The 17740-nt window shown below is 35.0% G+C and overlaps 1 protein-coding gene across 4 annotated transcripts in view; it reads right to left on the reverse strand.

The window, feature by feature from the left end:
- The window catches only part of Camsap2 (calmodulin regulated spectrin associated protein family member 2), a 95342-nt gene that overhangs the window by 61726 nt on the left and 15876 nt on the right, over nt 1–17740 (reverse strand). For 3 of the 4 annotated variants that reach the window (XM_063239895.1, XM_063239894.1, XM_013157985.2), the window contains exon 2: nt 17466–17725. In XM_063239895.1, the coding sequence (XP_063095965.1) occupies nt 17466–17725 (260 nt within the window). Of the gene's footprint in view, nt 1–17465; nt 17726–17740 lie in introns of those variants that run through there. The other variant, XM_063239896.1, reaches the window with a different exon arrangement.

The raw sequence follows: 17740 nt of genomic DNA on the forward strand, positions 1-17740 counted from the left end.
CAGGTATTTTGTCTCAGCGACGAGCATAAAGTAACTAAGACAGTGGTATTCATAGAATGGAATAACATTCAGCAATAAAAAGAAATACATTGGGGCTGGGGATTTAGCTCAGCGGCATAAGCGCCTGCCTTGCAAGCAGGCAGTTGTGAGTTCGATCCCTGATACCGATAAAAATGAAAAAGACCAAAAAAAAAAAAAAGAAATACATTACACTCGACTGCACAGATGAATCTCTAAAATATAAGCAAAAGAATCTAGTAAAGAGTTCATGTTATGGTTTTAACCATATAAAATTCTAGACAAGGTCTACTGATCTACATTAATGGAAATGAGATTAATGGATTCCTGGAGTGAATGGAGTATTGGGGATGACCATAATGAGGCACAAGAGTTTCTGGTGGTATTTGTGTAAGTGTATATATTTGTCTTAACTGGAGTGGCATTTGTATCTACATCTTGAATGGAGTGGGATTTGTGTATGTATTTGTCAAGGCTCATCAAACCACTTAACATGGATATTTTGTAAAATATCCTTTCATAAAGATGATTATTATAAAGAAAGTTGATCATAGGAGGTCAATTAATTTCAATGAGCCTTATTTTTTTTATCTGTTAAATGGGAGATGATCCTTCATATATGGAAGATATGTCTACACTGGCATGTTTATTGAATCACTTCTTATGTAGTCAACATATGGAATCAACCTAGGTATCTATTAATAAATGCACTGATTAAGAAAATACGGTTACACACAAACTAAAAGTCTGTGTTAGGGAAATAAATCAGGCATAGAACAACAAATAATGCACGCTCTCATATGTACAAGCTAAGGAGTTGATCTCAAAGTACAGAACAGAAGAATGGTACCAGAGCCTGGGAGGAACATGGGAGCGGGGAGGATGGAGAGGAGGGATGTAGCTGGATAATAGCAATAACCTCTAAAGTACTACAGCACAGCAGGATAACTATAATTGACAACAATTAAATGAGTATTTTAAAACTGCTAATAAAAAAGATGTGAACATTCCAAACAACAATGACAACAAAAAAGATAAATGTCAGAGGCAACAAGTATGTCAATTACCCTGACCTGATCATTAAACATTGTATATATGTATTAAAGTATAACACTGTATCCTACAAATACATATAACTACTATTAAAAATAATTTAAAATGTGGGCTAATATTTGATTTTTCAACAAAGCAGACATCAAATGAGATATTTATCAAAGCAATCTAAATAGTTCTTAAGAGATGTAAACATTAACAGTGGTTTTATCACTTAAGGCATTACAGTTACTGTATGAGATTACAGAATAGTTTATTACAAATACTAAAGGTGTTTTTTAAACTTTATTGCAATCACTTAGTGTTTCTCCAAACAAAAATTAAATCAATTAATACTTTAAGAAATTAATGGAGTTGCCAGTAAACTATCAGTCATGTAAACAAGAAAACAAAACAAAACCAGTAACCAAAGTGATAAAACACAGGTCTTATGAAAAGCCCATTAAGTAGATGATTATATCCAAAAAAGATCAAGATTTAAGAAAGGAACACATCCATCTGCTAGCCATAGTGACCTGCGCAAGTTTTATTTTTATGAAAGTTTATACAGTATATAGCAGCTCAGGCTTGTCCAGCACCACTCAACATAATTGCTACTACCTCATTCCAACAATACAAAATGATAGCTATGCCTTTCATTTGCTAACCAATGACACATTTGCAGTGCATTTTAGCCAGGCACATATGCTGTACTTCCAAGTATTTTTGTGTATTACAGCTTTCCCGATTTGAAACTTTCCCAGGCATTGTTGATCTTGAGCCAAAAATCATGCTTAAGATCTCAAAATCTAAAAGCTACATACAAGACACACTGAAATATATTTTATCACATAAAAATAATCATTAGTAAAACTTAATTAACACTCAAAAAATTGCCTGAAAAAAAGTTTATCAGCAAATTTCTTTTAGTTGGCTATGTATGAAAAATACGCCTGCCAGCACTAGCTTTATCAGAACAAGAAACTGAACCACACACCATGTTAGACAAAATTGTGGCTGTTTCCTAATTTGCCACTATCACCCATTTGCTAAGTACTATGTATGAAAATGAGAAAAAGCAAGGTCATGATATTGACAACTAGACTTTTATAAACTACAGAGATAACCACACTGAGGAATAGTGGGTAGGTTCACAAGAGTTGAACAGAGTCATAGCAGACACTCAAACAGCATATAGTAACAAATAGGAACAGCTTTCTTCCATCCTATCAAGTATCTAGAAAACCATCCATTTCTTTATAATTCACTGCTTGCTGGCAAGCAAGCCCAAATTAACATGACACGGAGTTGAAACTAAGAAATGAAACTTTACCTAAGTCAAGGCCTCATGGCCTGTGTACAGAGACAGTGACCAGAGCCCACAGCTATTAGGAAAATAGAGTTATTTATCTGGGAGTTGCCTCATTCACTAGGTAGCTTTCAGTAAAACGTATGCTTCCGTGAAAGGACTGTGAAGGGATGAACCAGAGTGCTACAATGGACCATAAAGCTTTTAGTCTTCAAGTTAAGCAAAAACAAACAAACAAACAAAAACCATGATGATATATAATTCCCATGAAATGGTTTTGCCTATGAAATACCTCAAATTTTTATTCTTGCTAACTCTTAACATGAAAAACATAGAAATGGTTCAAAAGATTGTCAAAGTTCCTTTAAAAAGCCTCTCAGCTGGTGATACCTTTCTACTGTCAACTTTTCAAGTAATTAACAGTAATTGCCACATAAACTATCACCTCTATAATTTTAGTAGACTTCATTATAAAAAATCACTTAAAATATTAACTTGTAATGAGTCATAACTACTCACATTATTTAAATCTAAATTCCAACTGTAGATATTAACAATTCAATAAAATATTATTAATACTTTTAACAGAAGACTGAAAGAGATCAGTTTTCTTTCCATTTTCTGTCTTTCTCCAATTTTTTTCTTTCTTTTTTTTGTATCGGGAATCAAACTCAAGACCTTGCACATGCCAAGCAGGTGCTGTGTAATTGAGCTATATATATCCCCAGCCCCTCTCCAATTTACTTGTTTTGTGTTCAAGATAGGCTCTTACTATACAGTTCAGGCTGGCCTTCAATTCACTATGTAGCCCAGGCTGACCTCAAGCTCACAGTGATCTTCCTTCATTAGCCTCCCAAGTTCAGGGATTAAAGGCATGTGGCACCACCCACATCTCCAATATTTTTATATGCTTAGTTACATGAAAACTAACAGTGTAGTGCGAGTCTACTGAAATTAGGTAGGGAAAGCTTATTACAGAAAACTGGTACCGATACATTTCATATATGCATTTGATTTCCAAAGAGTTTCTGAATCGGTCGGCATCATCATTTAAACTTTATTTTAAAAAAAGAACTTCCTACTCTCATTTCAAAACTATGAAAAATCTGCAATCTTTCTCAATAGATCATGATACTTTATATTAAACAGTTAAAATATTTTCCTAATCTGAAACACAGTATCAAAAAATAACTAGCAAAATAGAAAAAAAGCGTACATATATATTCAAACAAGAAGATTCTGGCATTACTGAGTTGTTTAGTTCTCTTTATCATATACCTTCAGCTATTCTGCACAGTATTTTCTATGTATTGCTAAAATATTTGTCTGCAACAGTTCTATCGCTTGTCTTGCCTTTTATTTATTTATTTATTTATTTATTTATTTATTTATTTATTGTCTTTTTTCCTTTTTATCGGTACCGGAGATCGAACTCACCACCACCTGCTTGCAAGGACCACCTGCTTGCAAGGCAGCTGCTTATGCCATTGAGCTAAATCCCCAGCCCCGTCTTGCCTTTTAAATTTAAACATGCTTACCCTGGGCATCCCAATTCCTATATCTTTGTCTAGTAAGTACTATCTTGTTGATTCCCAAACCTGTCTCCAGTCCATACCTTATTGGGCATCTATGACTTACTGGGTGTCCTGCAAGTATCTTAAACTTAGCTATGTCCAACACAATTTACCATCCATGCATGGTTCCATGACCACTCCTCTAACTCTAATTCATTCGTCTGTTTTTTTTTTCATCAATAAAGGCCACTACAATATATACGAATTCTGGTTATCCTAGGTCACACAGTCTAAATATTTTTAAAAATGGAATTCTGATCATGTCACTGTTGTGACTGGACTAGCTAAGAACAAAACAGGGGCAAGTAAAAATTTTCATACCACAGAATATCAGCCTCCAATGGTGTGGACCCATATTCACTAACATGACAGACAGTGATGCAGTCTTTCCAGGCACTCTTCCCACACTATCTTTACTGTTTCCCTTGGCTCCTCCAGTCCTAATTCTAACTTGTGACTCGGCTAAATTTCAATGCCTTCCATGGCTTATTCAGATTTCTAAGGTAAAGAATCTGGCTCCAAATATCATCCTGTGCCAGGCACCAGAAATCATAGGTCACCAGTAATTATTTGTTCTTGCTCTTGGCTAAATACAATGAAACTCAGAATTACTATTATAATTAAAATATTTCTAGATCAATATACAATGCAACAGTGTAATAAAAGAATCTGACAATCTAAAACCTATGGCAATTGGACTTTGCACAAGACAATCTTGGATCTATTTGTATCTCATTATGTTTCACTTTATAAAAATAAAGTGTTTTACAAAATTAGAATTGTTAAATCTTAAACAACACAGCTAAACATGAAAAGTAAATGTAAGAAATAAAGATAGGAAGGAAAAAAATCAAATTAACATTATTTGCAGATGACATGATACTCTATATAGAAGATTCCACTAAATTCCAAAAGTTCCACTACAAAACTGATTGTCTTACTATATAAATTCATTAGCACAGCTCGATACAAAGTCAATACTTACAAATCAATAGCATTCCTGTACATAACAAACTTAGTGAGAAAGAAAGCAGGAAAACAACACCTTTCACAATAGCATCCAAAAAATGAAATATCTAGGAATCAATCTAAAGAAAGATGTAAAAGGCTTCTACATTGAAAACTACAGTACTCTGAAAAATGAGACTGAAGAGGATACCAGAAAATGGAAATACATCCTTGCTTTTGGGTAGAAAGAACCAATGTAGTGAAAATGGTCATATTTCCAAAACTGTTACACAGATTTAATGCAATTCTGATCAAAATTCCAATAGGCTATCTTACAGAATTAGAGAAAACAATCCTAAAATGCATCTGGAACCAGAAGAGTCCTAGAGTAGTAAAGGCAATTCTGGGCAACAAAGAGACAGCAGTGGACATCACTGACTTGAAATTATACTATAAAGCTACTGTGATAAGAAACAGTGTGATAACAAACAAACAAAAACAAAAAGATCAATGTAACAGATTAGAAACAACTCCAGACATCCTAAGCCACATTATTTTTGACAAAGGTGCCAAAAACATTCACTGGAAGCCTTTTTAATGAACGTTGCAGGAAAAACTGGCTCTGCAGATGCCAAAAATTAAAATTGGACCCTTATCTTTCACCATGCACTAAACTAAATTCAAAATGGATCAAAGATCTAAATATTAAAAGATAACCATTAAATCTGTTGGAAGACAATATAGGTAAAACTCTTAGAAGACACTGGTATAGGAAAACACTTCATAAATAAAACCCTGTAGTACAGGAACTATCACAAAGAGCCAACAACTGGGATCTTACCTTATTAAAAAGCCTTGGCACAAGGGGCTGGGGATTTAGCTCAGTGGCATAAGCGCCTGCCTTGCAAGCAGGCAGTCATGAATTCGATTCCTGGTACTGATTAAAAAAAAAAAAAAGAGTCTTGGCACAGCAAAAGAAACTACCAGCAGAATGAAGAGACAACCCACAATGTGGAAAAAAATGTTTGCCAGCTGTTCCTCAAACAAAGGATTACTATCAAGAACATATAAAGAACTCAAAAAAAAAAAAAAAAAAAAGAAAAAAGAAAGAAAAAAAAAGCCTCTCAAATTTAAAGGCCCAATCCGAGAATAGGCATCTGAGATGAATAAATAAATATATGAAAAAATGTTTCACATCAATGGTCATTCAAGAGATGCAAAGTAAAACAACACTGGGATTCCATTTCACCTTGGAAAGAACAGCTATTATCAAGAAATCAACCAATAACAAATGCTGCAGGGGCTGTGGGGATAAAGGAACCCTTCTTCACTGTTGGTGGGAGAGTAGACAGGTGCATTCACTACAGAAATCAGAATGGAGACTCCTCAAAAAATTAGGATTGGAAGTCCATTTGACCCAGTTATTCCCCTTCTGGGTATCTTCCCAGAAAAATAAAAAACATTGTACCACAGTAATATATGTGCACCCATATTTATAGCAGCACAATTTGTAATAGCTAGACCTTGGAAAAATCCAAATGGCCATCAACTGAGGAATGGATAAAAAAAGATGTGATCTTTTTACACAATGGAATACTACTCAACCATAAAGGATAAACTGGAGACTTTTATAGGTAAATGGATACAACTTTAAACCATACTCAGAATGAAATAAACCACATGCACGTGTGTAAACATCACCTGTCTCCCTGGTATGAAAATCTGAAAGAGTAAATAAGATCCAAAACGTACAACAGATACCATAAAATGAGAAGAAGCTTCAAAAGCCAAAAGAAACTAAGATGGAGGAATGGAGAAAAGAAAGTAGGGAAAAGTAAAAAACAGACAAACAAACAAACAAACAAACAAATATATATATATGATAGTTAACATAGTTATACTATTATTTTCTCTTAGTTAATTGAAAAGAAAGGTTTGTGCTAATATTGTTCGGGCAATTAAATGTCAACGTCTTGTACTTTGAGTAACTAATTTAAAGAGAACAATATGCAATGTATTAACCATTGTTTCCTCTTATTATCTTGTTTTGAAAGAAAATTTTTTCTCTTTAAAATAAAATTAAAAGCCAAGCATGGTGGTGCATGTATAAAGTGCTATAAATCCCAGCACTCAGGAGGCTGAGACAAGAGGATCATTGCAAGTTCAAGACCGGCCTGTGATACAAAGAGAGCTGAATTGCATAGTGAGACCCTGTCTCAAAAAAACAAAAATAAGTAAATAAGTAAATTAAATTAGAAGAAAAGCAAATGTAGAGAAATCAAATAATCATTACTTAATTGAAATCAGAAATTCACACTTCTCACTTTTATTTCAAAGCAGACACATACTTATTTTAAAAGCATAAGGTAGGGGACTGGAGATTTAGCTCAGCGGCATAAGCGCCTGCCTTGCAAGCAGGCAGTCGTGAGTTCAATCCCCAGTACCGATAAAAAGGAAAAAGACAAAAAAAACCCCAAAAAAACAAAAAAACAAACATAAGGTAGAAAACAGTCTAATCATTTAGACTCTAATAAACTCTAGAAGTTTGAGAACCCCCTTCAGAACATCTAACAGTCAAAGCTCAATGAATGTATATTTCACAAATAATTACAGATAAATCTATTTAAATCTGTAGGGAAAAAACAAAACAAAGAATCTGCACTACTCTGTAGTAATTTGGAATGACTTCTTTCTCTTTCAAAATCTAATTCTTAGTTTAGTACTTTCTACTGTATCAGGACTTTTGTTCTCTCCTTATTTATCAGAAAGAGCTTAACAATGATAAATATAACACTATTTTCTTTACAAGTTATTACACAAGGTTTTCTACCATGGTTCTTCCATTAATATTAAGTGTTTTTCTGAAGTAGCTCTATCATATAGATAAAACCTTCTGATTTTCTTAAATCATAAAGTTGGCTCAAGAGGAAGGGATGCTTTGTTCTAAACAGCCCATCTGCCTCATCTCTCTTCTAGATACCCAAGAAAGAGAAATACTGGCTAAAAAAAAAAGGTGCCAGCCTCAGAGTAGGCTCCAGATTGCATAGGGGTGGCACATTCAAACAGACTGTGGAACTGCACTGAGTCATGGCCACTTCTTCACTGCTGCCTATGTGGCTGTAGTGTTTATGAGACCAGGACCCGTTCCCTCAGGTGGAAAGGCACATCAGCCTTCTCTCCTCTTCTCATCCTTGTGACTGGTACACGTAAGGCTTAAATCGAACATGACTCCCAGCATCTTACCTGTTTGCCAGTGAAGGCATTGTTCTTAGCAGAGACTCAGCTCAGCACCAAGGCTGTCCTCAGCAAACACAAAATGTTGTCAAAGAAATAAGACAGGGTGAGGACATCTTTATACCACACACCTCAAGGACTGTGCCCACTGCAGAGGGTGAGAGCTGAGAACTTTGGCTACTAATGTTTATTATCATCTTCCTGCCTAATGTCATTTGGCTTTTTTCAAGCCCTGTAAAAAGTCCCACTTCTTTTGTGTGCCTGCACCCAGGTGTTAAACTGTACATCTTGCTGCTTGCACAAAAGACAGTTGGGTGGTCTCTGTCTTGTCATTCCTTATATCATGTAAAGCTCTCAGAAAGGGGACTTGACACAGCACCTCCCATTCCCCCACTATGTTAGCTTTTTGTTACTGTAAAAAATACCTGACATAAGCCATTTATAAAAAGAAAAAGTTTACTCTGGCCCACAATTTTGGAAGTTCTAGTCCATGATCGATTGGCCTAAGATACTTTTGGGCTTACGGCAAAATAGTATATCACTGTAGAAAACGTGAAGCATATCCAAGATGTTCATGTCATAGATGGGAAGTGAGAAAGACATCAGAACCTCACAATGTCCTTTGAGGGCAAGTCTCCGTGTACCAGAGCAACTCAAATGTCTATGAGGGCCCCACCTTCTAAATGGTACACTATTGGCTGGGGACCAGCTCTTTAACACATGGGTCTCCGGGGGATTTCCCAGATCAAAATGTCCTCCATGACAAATGTAATCATTATGTATTTCACAGATGTACCAATAAAAATAAAATATGAAAAAAGCAAAATATTTTTAAATGAATTACTTGCTAAGTAAATCATTCTAACTTTTACAAGTGTACATTTTTATCATCAGTGCTCACCAACTATATTTCCTATATAAGAAAACAGTGCCAAAAAAAGAACACAGTACCTTAGTTAACTGAAATAATGCCATTGACTCCTTCCTAGTTCTAGGACTCCCACCCTTCCCCTTTCTCACCACTTTTAACCCTTGGTGCTGCACATCCTCTTCCTTTTTAATCTTCCACTTCATTTTGATATTCTCAGCCAGACTTCCAAGAGTCATTTCTGCATATAATCCACAGGTCAGAAAGAACAAAGCAGAAAGCTGTGCAGTGTATGTAGGGTTAGAAGGTACAGATCTATCTGTTTTGTTACTACCCATACTAGCAATATGATCATGATTTATCACTTCTTCTGCCTACACCTCTTTCAGCAGGAACCAAATAACTTTTTTTATTTAAAAAAGAGGTGGGGCTGGGGATTTAGCTCAGTGGCATAAGTGCCTGCCTTGCAAGCAGGCAGTCGTGAGTTCGATCCCCGGTACCGATAAAAAAGGAAAAAGACAAAAAAAAAGAGGTGGTGATAGTTGCCTTATTTCCCTTTTCTGGTTGTTACCAAATCACAGTAATAATAATCTGTAAATGTTTCCTAAGCTATTAAACACTGTAGTAAGGGGTTTTATTTCTGAGTTCTCTCCTACCCCAAAGGCTATGTGGTATAAATGAAATAAAAATGGGTGGTTTTGGAGACAGAAGACACAAGTTCAAATCCTAGCATCTTTAATGATTCAATCTGTTTGGCTTTGTGCAAGTTAATTTACCTTCTGAAATATAGTTCTCTATACACGCACAGACCCCATTCACTTACTTACAATGCCATTTATTACAAAAAGTACTGAGAAGAAAAGAGGAACAGGATGACATTTAGAGAACATACTTTATCATTTACAGAAAAAAATTAAAAGTTTAAGAATATCAGCTGAAGAAAAAGAGTATCAGCTCAAGATTTTTAAGCTGTCCCATTTTTTTCCATTTTAAGGTAAAAATATTGGGGATCAAAAGCAATACATAGGGAGCAAGAACCTAGGCCCTGAGGGTCCCAGAATGAAGTGAGACCATGGAGCTGGTCTTTCCTAGCTTGCAGTAGTTAATACGTTTTACACCTACATGTCCCTCAAGGGCTTCATATACTCATAACAGGGCTTTTGGAATGTGACTGAATCATGAGGATGCTACAGCTAAGTATATTAGGTGGTGGACCTGATTGGAAGACGTGGGTCACTAGGGGCCTGGCCTGACAGAGTGTATCTCCCCCCCTGGATCCTCCCTTCATTCTCTATTTCCTGGTTGTTATGAGCTCTTTCACCCACACCCTTCTGCCATGCTTCCAACTATGCAAAGGCTGAAACTTCTAAAATATGAGCCAAAATGAACTTCTCCTTTAAGCTGCAGGATTGTGTTTTGTCCCATTAATGAGGAAAAAGATGATAACAATTAATTATCAACTCATTAATTATAAGTGACATGGGAACTTATACCAGCCCTATCCTAAGTTTTCCTCTTAGCAGTTCAACTTTGGTGAGTCAAAAAATTATCCTAATTCTATCTACCATCAAAATGGCTCTCCCCACTCTCTCTAGCCTCTACCTTAGTCCAGGTGCCCAGCTATATCATCCGTCTCCTGAGTGGCATCACTTCCTCAAGACCATGACAGTAACTTTCTGAAATACCACTTTGAGGACAGCTTCTCTGTAGGGTTTAAACCTTGTCATACACAGTTCCCTATTTCCAGGGATATACACCAGGATAACATATACGTAAGTAAAATAAAGGTCACTTGGGCCCTGCCACCATCTATTCTTATCTCATTGCTCATCATCTCCCAATAAGTACCTAGTGCAAAAGCCACAACTAAACACTTTTTCCTTTCCCCCGTGTGTCGTGCTCACACAGGCCTTTCAGCCTTATACTATCATATACAATAACTCACAGTACAGCCTTTACTTCCCTACCTAATACATTCTTTTACATCCTTCAAAACTTAGCTTAAGAGTAGGTCCAAATTTGATGCCTCTAAAATCCTAAAATACAACATTAAAATTTGATTAGTTTTCTGTAATTAAAATGTGAGACTATGAAAGTGAGACATGAGTTCTTTAATGCTGGTTGACAATGTACACTGCAGAAGCTCTTCAAATAAACTGAATACATTAATAAATGGCTTGAATACTGAATGAATTCAGTATTGTAGGTATAAAAGGATTTTGTGAAATCATCTGATAATATAAGCATCACTCATCAAGTTATTTCTAGTTTAAAGTAAATTTTAAGAGTTCCAAACAAAGACTTAAACAGTGAATCTAACATGGTAAATGTGGTTGTAAGACATCAAAAGATAATGTTATTTGCAAGAGCTGTATATGCTATATTACCTCCAAATAGGGGGGTTCAAATTAGGTACCTGAGTGGAAAACAGAAAACTGAGTTCTAGTACTATGTATACAGAAAAACTAGTAACAGTTTTGAAAATTGAAAGTAACTTCAAAGTCAACTTCTCCTCATGTATTTGGAAAGTATTCTTATACAAAAGTGACAGAAATCAATGTCACCTTCTACTGTAACATATTTATATAATCTATTTTCTCTGGAGTGGAATTTTTGGGGGGGGAGAAAACCAAGGATGGAACTCACAACTTCACACTTACCAGGCAAGCGCTTGAGCCACTAAGCTAAATCCCCAGCCTTATTAGATTGGAATTTTTAACCTTAAACAGGGAAAAATTCTGTAAAGCCTTTGATCACTAAGTTACACTGGGTTCCATCCAACAGATGGTGGCACCATGGAAATTTGTAAGAACAGCTGCTTATTGGGGCCAATATATTAGAAGGAAAAGAGAGAAAGCAAAGAGGAAGGAAAGAGGAAGAAAAGAGGATGGAAAAAGGAAGGGAGAGTGACCACACAGCCTTCCTGAGCTTCTTTGTTCTCAATGTCTTTGTATATGTAGCAAAGAGGAGTATTTTACACATTCTTAAATATCATGAAACTCAAGTCCACATAGACTTTCTCAACTCTACTCATCCTCGTGAACAACCAACCTATGTCACCTCTACAGTTACTTACATAGTATATGAAACTAACACACCTTTAAAATAGGAAAGGAGTAAGATGACTGTGAAAATAACCCTGAGCAAATTACTAAGATTAAAAAAACAAAACCAAAAACGAGCCAGGCAAATTTCCAGGCAGTACATCAGTTCCACTTCCTTCTAGCCCACAACTGCCCACCTATTTATGATTCAAGGAGAGACAGGGCGGGGTGGAGGGGACAACAGCAGAATTTAATATTTAAGAACACAAGATTTAGGTTGCGAACAGTGGTGCACACCTGTAATCCCAGCACCTAGAAGGCTGAGGCAGAAGAATTGCCGGGTGTCTGAGGACAGCCTGGGCTACAAAGTAAGTTCAATGTCAGCCTGAACTGCATGTTGAAACTCTGTCTCAGACAAAAAACAAACAAACAACAACAAAAATCCCACAAGACTTACAGTGAAAGTAGAAATGGTCAGAATCCTGCCTTCATTACTTACTGTATTTGTTCTTTGACCTTAGTAATGTTCTTTCTTTTTTTTCTTTTTTTTTTTTTTTTTTTGTCTTTTTCATTTTTACCGGTACCAGGGATCGGGATTGAACTCACGACCGCCTGGTTTACAAGGCAGGTACTTATGCCGCTGAGCTAAATCCCCAGCCCCCCTTAGTAATGTTCTTGAGGCCTTAGTTTTTTCATCAGAACGTATCTTTCTTTTAAAGAGTTATATTGGAATAAAATTAGAGAATGTATAAAGTAAGCACACTGCTTGGCACATGGTAGACTAAATAAAAATAGCTACAAACTGTTAAGTGAACAAGTGAACATATATATGTAAATCATATAGCCCTAAGAATAAGATGGTAATTTACACTAAGTTGACAATAAAGACATTCACAAAATGTTTCAAAGTGTTCTGCAAAGTTTTGCTTTATATAAGCAGGAGAAAAAAATAACCAACAACAGTAAGAAAAAAGAAACTGAACACATAGAATAATGTGACAACTTATTTCATGATCTAGTAACCTACAAAAAAGTTAAAAACCCTTAGTTTTAACTCATAGTCTCTTTACAAACTAACTTCTAACTGTTTTTTTGGTCTCAACTCACACTTATCCTCCCATGTAGTCAACACTGTAGTTGCAATACACTCCTTCATTGTTCAAACTTGGGTCAAAAAAATTACTTCACTCCAGTTACTCTTCTCACTTATTCTCTTTCTTACCTTATTAATCATTCTGGTCTATGGTGCCTTCCTCAAGACCTAGCAGAGACCGTCACACCCACCTCCTACTGCTTAAACTGCAATTTAGAGAACCCTTGCTTAATTTGACCCCCCCCATCTTCTTCTTTACTAGATTCTTAAGAGAATCATTTAAATGAACATACCTGATAGTGGTCACATAGATGCAGAGAACATAAAACATGATAAAGCAGCACTTCTTTACATATAGAAACAGGTAAAAAGGTGTTCACCATCTTTCTGTATCATTCCAATTTTAGTACATGTGCTGTATTTTACCCACGGCTTCACTAGCATTCTGGTATAATATAAAAAAGCAGCACAATGCTAATAACACATGTGCCACTGCTTTTGAGCATGTATCTTCTGAATATTTAAAAACACCTATTTTAACAATACTGACAATTCATGACAAAACATTTGATGACTTATCTATCCAGTAACATATCAGCCCACTACAAATTCCACTAAGCAAATAGACTATCCCTTCTCTTTTTGGTATTCATTAAAAGAAAGGACTGTAGATTTAATTTTTTGGCTTATGTAAAAATGCTGGTCCCAAAACAAGATTTGATCAAATAATAAACCTTATTTTACAAGTCACTTATGAAAATCATTCTCATTATTTCATATTACATATACTATATACATATATACTTTATTAAGTTTTACAAATGTCAATTCTTATTTCCTATACATGTAAATATGCTTGGGAAGTTAATTTGCAATGAAGACTTTAATCCAAAAACTGCCTACCACTCAGGTAATAACTGGGTCTAGGTGTGATTCCAAGTAAGTAGGCAAACAGTTTCCAATTATAGCAATGCAAATTAGAAGTCACAGGTCTAGCTCAATCAGGTTGTAATTCTAGTTCTGCTATTAATCAACAGTGCTACCCAAGGCACATCATTTCACATTTCTAAAACCTTAGCTGGGTATCGCACACATAAAATTATTCTGGATTAGATCAATATTTCTCATGCATGCTGGATCATAAAAATCCCATATTAACAAAAATATCATACCTCTCCTCTAAATAAAGACTTTAACTTAGCATAAAATGTTTCAAAGTGTTCTGCAAAGTTTTGCTTTATATAAGCAGGAGAAAAAAATAACCAACAACAATAAGAAAAAAGAAACTGAACATATAGAAGTGTTCACAATTACAGCTCCTCCTAGCAATCTTACAGATAGATAATAATGCTTATGCAATGAAAGAAAATGATAAATGTTGTAATTATTAATTGGCCTTAAGTGTCTGAAATACTTCCCAGTACTACAAATATAGAAGACATTGTCAAAACTATAGTTCTTTCTCATATTAAATTACTACATCATTTATCTTTTTTTTTTTTTTTTTGGTACCAGAGATTGAACTCACAATCTTGCACTTGCCAGCAGGTACTTACACCACTGAGCTAAACGCCAGCCCCTACTACATCATTTAAAAAGCCAAATTCTCAAAATTTATCTTTAACAGTAATGTATTCTACAATATGACATCTCATTTTTAAAAAGACAAAATTAATAAAATCTATTAAGTCAAACTTCCCTTAGTCATACAACTTTTGTTTCTAAAAACCGATCGCTACAATGGATTACAGAAAAGAGATTTTAAAGCTTCAGATAGCCAGTTACAGGATTCTTGAATTCAACCATCCAGCGACTTTAATATTTGCTCTGATTTTCCTATGCTTGCCTAGATAACATTTAAGGATGTTATCAGGATACTCATTTCCCTTTAAAAATGTAACAGAAATAATTAGAGACATATAAAGCACTTTAGACAACACTTATGTTTGAATATCAATTTCTTACCCTTGAGTGTTAAAACTGTGTAATTATTTCCCAGAAGAAACCAAAGTTAATAGTTTGGTGTACATTCATTTAAAACCATTGTCATTTTTGTTTGTTTGAGGTAGTAGGGACTGAATCCAAGGTCTTGTGCATGCTAGGTAAGCACTCTATCACTAAGCTATATTCTCCTCAGCGCTTCTAATTTTCTTTTAGAACAATGTCTAAATTACCCAGATTGGCCTGGAACTGAATATACAAGCAGCTGGGATTACAGGTTAAAAACTACTGTTTTTATACAATTTCACTGGGAAATTTCATACTACCTGAAATTTTAATCAGAAAATACTAGGATGAACATTATTTCTTTTAAAAAATCAGGATAACACATTTACTACAACCCACACATTTCTTTCCCAAAAGGCTGTGAAGCACCATACGAAAATAAAATGTCAAAATTACTAAGATAATTTAGAGAAAAGTGGTAGAGGAAGAAGAGGATCTATATATTCAGTGCAATTATAAACATTATTTTTTATGATATTTCCCAAAAAAGGAAGATAAGAGCAAAATAATAATTAAGCTACAGATCTGTAACTGTGACACTGCAAAGGGTTAAGATGCTATAGTCAAGAATTAACTTGTTGCTGAGCATGGCAGTACACACCTGTAATCTCAGCACTGAAGAGGCTGATGCAGGAGGACTGCCAGAAGTTCAAAGCCAGCCTGAGCTACAAGTCCAGGCCAGCCTGAACTCCATAGCAAGACCCTGTCTTAAAAACAAAACAGAACAACCAAAAAAAAAAAAAAAAAAAAAGAATTAAGTTGTTAAGTTCTTTAAGACCACAAACAACTCAAAGCCATAAAAATAAGGGAAATCTGTAATGTTTAAATTATATTCTTTAAACACATCGAAAGTTATCAGCAGGATCAATAAAGTGTAAGAGAAATACTAGTAATTAATGTAATTAGCAGTCTATCAACCCCATTACTTTAAAATTAATTCTACAAGTATCTTCCTATTCTACCTTCACTACTACTCTATCTTCACTAGAAAAAAAATATAGAAATCATGTTAAGTTTGTTTCATTCTTATTAAAGAGGATCTAAAATAGATAACCTACTTTATGGACAACTAGGTCATCTAATGCATATCTATCTGTATCTGAAAAAGCAACAAGCAGAGATTCACAAACTCATTGTGTTTTGTAACTATCCACTTGGCCTGGAAACAATAGAAATGGAAGTAATTAATGTAATCATCCAACTAGTAGTGTGATTCTGGAAGAGCCAATTGACAGAGTGATAGGATACTTCAGCTGAATTATGCTTGCCTTGGCAAACTATTTACATATCTAACATGTATCCAAAGCACATGTGCAAATGTCAGAAGGTAATGATAGGCTAATTTAGAGCTGTCAATGAAAGCTGAAACTTCTTGGATCTGATATAACATTCATATTCTCAGTTATCCTTAGTAATTCTACTTTAAATCTATGAAGCAAATGCCATTAACTATATTATTCTCTATTCCAGCAGTGTAAAAGAAGGAAAACAGGAGAAAGCAAATTAGGTCATGGCCTCATTTAGTAGTAGATTTGATAAACTAATTTTTGTATGCCCTTCTTAAATTTTATAATACAGTCTTCTATATATGTCCCTCTCCTTTTCCCCAGCAATACTACTACTCTCATACAAGGCAGTGTGATTTAATCAAATGTGCACAATCACTTTTCTAACAATATTCTTGATATCAGCATTTTGTGGAACTTAAGCTAAAGTAGTATAATGGACTAAAACAGCATAAAATAAACTTAAATATTTAGATTTATGTTTCCAGGGACTATTCTTACGACAGATCTTACTTGCTTATCCCAGAGCAGATTTCTTTATGTGTTTCTATAAGAAAAAGCTAATAGTAAACTAAAATATCTGATATGAGGTTCACCATGAGGTTATTTAAGCATATAATGAACACTTACATATATCAACTCTTTGGGGGGAGGAGTACCAGTAACTGAACTCAGGACCTTGCCTGAGTAATGTTCCTGGTCCTATCAACTCTTACCTAGTGAAAAAAAAAAATGCTAAAAATGTATTTTCCACTTCTTCTAGTTAATCTCTATGATGGAAATTTTTTAATTAAATAAAAATTATGTTAAAATAGTTAGAATAAATGTAATTGTTATTTTCAGATATTAGATAGCACCAAACATTCCAAAATAGTTAAAATCTTTCCTTTAGACATAAGTTTTACAAGAAAAGACAATTTTTAAACCCTAGACAGACATTAGAGTTAAACTTCAAAACACATTTTCTTCTGTTTTACAGTACAATTCACACTCAATAGTAAGCACTTTTAAGCTTGAAAGCTTAAAAAAAAACTGTGGGTATGCAGACTCACCATTTGTATGGGTTTCTTGTGGAGATCTCGTTCAGTAACCAATTTCTCTTGGTCAGTGACATAAAGACCTTTCTGTGCTAAAGCCTGGATGACAGCATCGTGGCCCAAAAGAGGTTTGGCGGCATCGCTTTTGAGAATGAGGCTCCCAGCTCGACAGTACAGTTCTGCTGATAGAAGCAAATTAACGACGGGAGGTTTGATGTGTTCCTGGTCATACTGATCAGTGTAAAATGGTTCTCGAAGTTCCTCCGGCACATTTTCTATAAAGGGAATAA

The sequence above is a fragment of the Cavia porcellus genome, unplaced genomic scaffold, assembly GCF_034190915.1.
Source record: "Cavia porcellus strain 051 isolate PalLab524CR breed Dunkin Hartley unplaced genomic scaffold, mCavPor4.1 scaffold_29, whole genome shotgun sequence".
Taxonomy (NCBI): domain Eukaryota; kingdom Metazoa; phylum Chordata; class Mammalia; order Rodentia; family Caviidae; genus Cavia; species Cavia porcellus.